At 34.4% G+C, this 6,052-nt stretch overlaps 1 protein-coding gene across 1 annotated transcript in view; it reads left to right on the top strand.

The window, feature by feature from the left end:
• Window positions 1-6,052, top strand: part of LOC107750458 (carboxypeptidase E-like) — a 20,449-nt gene that overhangs the window by 10,164 nt on the left and 4,233 nt on the right. The window contains exons 2-4 of the mRNA XM_016565827.1: window positions 2,054-2,391; window positions 4,609-4,770; window positions 4,890-5,007. Coding sequence (XP_016421313.1) covers window positions 2,054-2,391; window positions 4,609-4,770; window positions 4,890-5,007 — 618 coding nt within the window. The remainder of the gene's footprint in view (window positions 1-2,053; window positions 2,392-4,608; window positions 4,771-4,889; window positions 5,008-6,052) is intronic.

The following is a 6,052-nucleotide window of genomic DNA, read 5'->3' as shown; positions in this document are numbered from 1 at the left end:
ACTTTTTGTTTGCATAGTCACTAAAACAATAAAATTACCAATGATGTTTCGGATTTTAAATGACAACTTGACTGACAACAGTTTAATAGCATGTTCAAATATCTAATGTAAATGTTCAAATAAAGCTTTGAAAAAGTTTCATAAAAAGGTCAACCTCACATTTCAGCCTTTAAATAAAGAAAAGTTAAGTCAAAATGATAATTGATCAATAAATGATTATATTTATTTTATCTGCTCCATAAATAATTCTAGACAACTTATCTGAATTGTCTAAATGTGTAGAAGCCACATAAGCTTGTTTTTCATCAAACACAGGCACACAGGCTGAATGTAAATACAAGTCTCTGTAAATCCACTCACTGACAGCAGATGGCGCTTATGGAAAAGCTGAATTAGAGCTGTTTCCCGTAAACTCCGTGGACAAAGCAGTATTGCGATTAAGAACACTTCCTTTAGGTATTACATAGAGCCCATGTCCTATATAAGGTGCTTATATATATTATATAATGTTTACTGCGCAATGGCAGGTAAACATTGTTTGCATGTTGTGTATCTGTAAAAGCTCTACATGACAACAAAATGTCAGTGTGGTGCACTTATCAGGCGGGGTTTCGGTTCTGTGTATTCTGTCGTGGAAGAGAGAGCGCTGGTTATTCACTCCCCCCACCAACAATTCCTGCTGGACCTGAGACTCAAACCCACAACCTTCGGGGGTTACAAGTCTGACTCTCTAACCATTAGGCCACAACTGCCATGTAGGAGAGACCTGCCCTTTAGTTTGATTCCGTTCTCTCTGTTTTTGTTGAGAGTAGTTAGGTAAGGTTCTTTGTATTTTTTTGGTTAATTATATTGATTTTGTTTGTTGTTTTGGGTCTTGGGTCTCTCTGAAGCCCAGTACCACATAGTGACTGTTTCTCCTCATCTTTGATATAAATTTAAACCTTCAATTTATGGTGTTTTCTTTCGTTTCATTTTTGGTCTGACGGCTTGATGCGAGTCTTTATTCTTTTTATTGTGTCTTACCCCTAGCGGACATACTACTCCATCTGTTCAGTCAATCCAGCGTTATGGATGTTATGCTGATTAATATCCTCTCTCTCTCTGTCTTTATGTGTGTGTGTTGATCTTGACATCTGGCTAGGTGTTCTCGGAGGAGGAATTCTCAGTAAATCCACAACCTAGACCAGAATCATTCAGCACACTCTATAAACAAGGAGAAACCAAGGTCATTAAAGCAAACAAATAAGACCATGTCTTGATTATTCAAACAGAGAGGCTACAGAAGAGAACATTAAAAATAACCAAGAGGAAGTGCAACATCTCATATAAAATTGATAGAAAATAAAACAGCTTATAAAGTATTTAGTTTGACCTCCTGGGATAGAAATGACTTAGTCTTTAAATAATTGCAGGCCCTATTTGTGGAACGTGACAAGTATAATAAAATATCCTTTAATTATGTGGATATTTGTCTATATTTCTCAGTATTTGTGAAACGGTTGACTTTATTTATTTTGTGATTTCCAGTGTGTTTTTCTTCTGATATTTTCTGATCAGCTGTATTAAGAAGAAAAAAAATCAGCTTTAATTCAAGCTTTGAGTTTTGAAATTAACAGTGTAATGTGGTAACTTTGTCCTAAAATGCCAAAATATGATCAGTAAGTAATGACCTCAAAGGTTATTTTATTTTTTTAAATATTAAATATTATATTTTTATTAAGCATTACATTTTAAGGTAAAGTTATTTTTTTAGAGAGTGTGAATCTCTCTATTCGTCCTCCATTCGACCCAGTATCATGATCGTAAAATACATCGTAAAATTTCTATAATAATTGCTAAATGATTGACAAATTGTCCAAGACTTTACATATGATCGGTTGGTTGTCTTTGACATTTATACGTGTGATTCATACAACTCAGATAGTACAGATCACTTTTTTAAAGATAAAGCTTGAATTAAGTGGCATCATTTAGTTGTTATTTGCGTCAGTTCATTTAACTCACATGTGCATACAGCATCGAATCATTAACTGTGTTTGGTTTTGTGTGACAGGTGAGCCGGAGTTTAAGTACATTGGGAACATGCACGGTAATGAGGCCGTGGGCAGAGAGCTGCTCATCTATCTGGCTCAGTATCTCTGTAATGAGTACCAGGAGGGCAACGACACCATCATCGACCTGATCCACTCCACACGCATTCACATCATGCCCTCCATGAATCCTGACGGCTTTGAGAAAGCAGCCTCACAGGTAAACACACACACCTTACACAAGAAGAAGAATATAAAAAGAATATCAACAGAATGCAGTTCAGTATCTCTTCATAAACTGTTGATGATGAAGAGAATCGCATTTAGAACTGTAAAACAAGACAGACGACCATATTCTGCTGTTAAAATATGTGTTGTTATACGACTTGTATCACTAAACGGTTCATTAGTCCAGTCTTCAACATCTTTCAGCATAAGGTGACCAGACTTCCTAGTTTTCCATAGGACAGTCTCGGTTTTTGGTGTCCTGTGCTCAAAATGGGCCTAAAATACAAAATAAAGCACCTAAATAAGGAAAGTAAATATCCATTTCCAAAGGTACACACATAAAATAACATTTGTAAAGTAAAAAAAAGTTGTGATTAATATATGTTTACTGTTTTAAATATATATTAACAGTTTATACGTATTAACTGTAAAAATGAACAAATGAAATACAATTAGAAAATTACATAGTTTTTTTTTTTGTAATATTATGATAAAGGCATAATTTAGTTATGATATAGGCTAGGGATGAACAATATGACCAAAATCTTATTTCACAATAGGAGTCATTTTATTTTACGATAGCAATATATATCACAATATAGTTATTTTTGCTTTAAGTAAGGTTTTTATGAAATTTCATAATTCTCATCATAAATTTCTATATCACAAAAAAATAAGTAAAAAAAAGAAACTCTCAAGCTTGACAAGTAAACATAAAATAAGAACAAAAAAATTACAAGCAATAGGACAAAAAACTGTAATACACATATAAAGACAAATTAACAAATAAAATATGAAATAAAATATAATAATAAAAAAAAAAATGTATGTACAAAAAACAAAACACTGCATAGTCTTCACTGTGTACATTAAATATAAATGTGATTCACTCAGGGCCAGCGAGAGCTTTTCTCTCTTTTGTTGTTTGATTCACGTTAATGACACAGACAGCACCAGGTTTTTTTAGGCTGCTGTCACTTTAAGATCGAATGCACAGATCTAATATACTGATACACATGCATTTTCTTTCTCAACTGTTTATGTTTGCTTACCTGTGTTTACAAGGATACTCGCAAAGAGAGGTGTTTTGACACATAAGTGTGTGTGTGTTTGACGGTTCAAGCCCAATAAGGTACAAAAAAGAGCTCAGTTCAGTACTCACACATTATGTGTGCATGTTTCAGGTGTTACCAGTTAGTGTTGACTCGCAAACATCATATTAATTATTCATTTTAATAGTACTATTAAATGGAACCCACAACAATTTAAAAACAAAACAAAATTTATAGATAATAACAAGTGAGGTTTGAGTGAAATTTTGACCACTGAACCAAAAAAAAAAACCCGGTCTCTAGTTTCCATTTCAAAAAAACAGTTCAACTTGAGTTTTGTTGGCAGAATGCAGGGGTGCTGTTTTCATAACATTTTATTGTGGTTTACCACATCCTTCTGCAGCCTGTACTCACTCAAGTGTGGGCTTTGACATTTCATGACACATTTGACTTTTAGTTTCACATTTGTTTAGGGGATACCAAGAGATTATTAAACACCTCACTGGGATGTGGTTTACTGCACTGCTTTACTGATAAATGTCTATCCTGACCACACAGCAAACATGCATTCTCTCTGGGCTTTTGTGATTGTTTCAGAGGTGGAGGGAAAGTCCTGTCCTGGGTACCACGAGCACAAAGGTCGCATCTTTTATGGGAAGTGTACATAATTTTTTTTACTAGAAAATGATTTCAGTAGGATAGAGACATCATAGAATGGGATAAAGGCTTGTGATCATAGGCGATATGTGTTTTATTTGTACGTTAAAACAGTAACGGTTGTATTCAGACTTCCTTTTTCAGCCAAACTCACTTTACAAGACACTGGCATTTCCTGTAGCGTCTGAAAAATGACAAGTAACTGAAGTGATTTCCTCTTCAGTCTGAAACTTTGTCTCCACGTGTCAGTTTGTTCAACTTTCACCTGTTTGTGTTATGTCAACCCTGCCAAAACACTGACTTAGAAAATTTTTTTATATATATATATATATATACACACACACATATATACACTCTTCCTTCAAATGTTTGGGGTCAGTAAGATTTTTTAATACATTCATATTTTTTTATTCAGTAGGGATGCATTAAATTGACAAAATTGACAAAAGACATTTTTTCAGAAAAAGAGAAATGTCTTTACACTCTTTTCCATACAACAACAGCTGATAGTGACTTTGGTTGTTAAGCTAAAAAAAAATAAATAAATAAAATAAAATTGCCTTAAAAGTCACGTCATGTACTTTACTGGTAGGGAAAAAGCAGCATAAAGATTCTTTAAAAAAATTCTTATTTTTGACAAGAAGTACATACACGTTTGGAACAAATTAAAATTTTTGAAGGGGATTGATCTGAACCGGAACTTTCCAGATCTTGATCGCATCGTCTACATGAATGAAAAAGAGGGTGGATCTAACAACCATCTCCTGAAAAACATGAAGAAAGCTGTGGATGAAAACACCAAGGTGAGAGAGGGTTTGATCGGCTATTTGTTAAATGTTGTAGCATGGTATTAGTAGTGCTACATATCTTGGAGCATCAGTTTTTGAGCTGGTGAAATGATTTTTTGATCTGTGTGTTACAGCTGGCACCAGAAACAAAGGCTGTCATTCACTGGATTATGGATATTCCATTTGTCTTGTCAGCCAATCTGCATGGAGGAGACGTGGTGGCCAATTACCCATATGATGAGACACGCAGTGGTGAGAAACACACACACACACACAAATGTTTATATGCAGTATATACAGTACTATTAGAGATACAATTTAAATATAATATAATATAATGTAATAATATAATACAGTATGATTTTTTAAGAGAAATTAATACTTCATAAATTCAGAAACATTACATTTACATTGTTACAAAAGATTTCTTTCAAATAAAGCTGTTCTTTTGAACTTTATCACTAAATGTTTCCACAAAAATATTAAGCAGCACAACAGTTAATTTTGATAATATTGTTAAAAATAAATGTTTCTGGAGCATCAATTCAGCATATTAGAAAGATTTCTGAAGGATCATGTGACACTGAAGACTGAATTAATGATGCTGAAAATGACAGGAATGAATTACTTTTTAAAAAATATTCACACAGTCGTGTGAATATATTCACACTTCCTGTTTGTCTGTGGCAGGCAGTCGCAGGAGCCGACCACGGGGTGCATGCGCTCAGCTCTCATCCCTCAAGAGAGAGTCCAATTACTGCAGCCGCATCACAAAAAGCGTGCAACCAGGGGCGGATTTAGTGAATTGGGGGCCCCAGGAAAAATATAGGAATGGGGCCCTATACATTTGCACACATTTTCCTAGATCAACCTGGAGGTTCCTTTTTTGTTGTGATGCTTGCTGCTGCACAATGGTGCCCCATAGTTGTGTCCAATATTTCTACATTTTTCATGTACATGTTATAATGGCTTTCTTTCATGTTGCAGACCACGAAATAGCAACTGATTTACAGTTGAGATACAGGTTTTCACAAAAACAAAATAAATTATAAAATGATAAACCTCACAACTGAGCGTTTAAACCAGGGGTGAGTCAGAAGTATAAATTATTATATTAATTTAAAACAGGGTTATGTAGGTGGATTTTCACATTGGTCTGAACAAAAACTACAGACTGGATTATTGAAAATGAACATTCATTCTCTGCCAGTAGGAGGCGCTTTTGGAACGTCAGAAATATAGAATGAGAAAAGTGTGAAAAAATATAGCCTATATTGACGAGGAAAGTCCACTGATG

The sequence above is a fragment of the Sinocyclocheilus rhinocerous genome, unplaced genomic scaffold (genome assembly GCF_001515625.1).
Source record: "Sinocyclocheilus rhinocerous isolate Xijiao unplaced genomic scaffold, SAMN03320098_v1.1 scaffold1, whole genome shotgun sequence".
In the NCBI taxonomy this organism is placed as follows: Eukaryota; Metazoa; Chordata; class Actinopteri; order Cypriniformes; family Cyprinidae; genus Sinocyclocheilus; species Sinocyclocheilus rhinocerous.
This window is presented reverse-complemented; position numbering and strand designations above follow the sequence as displayed.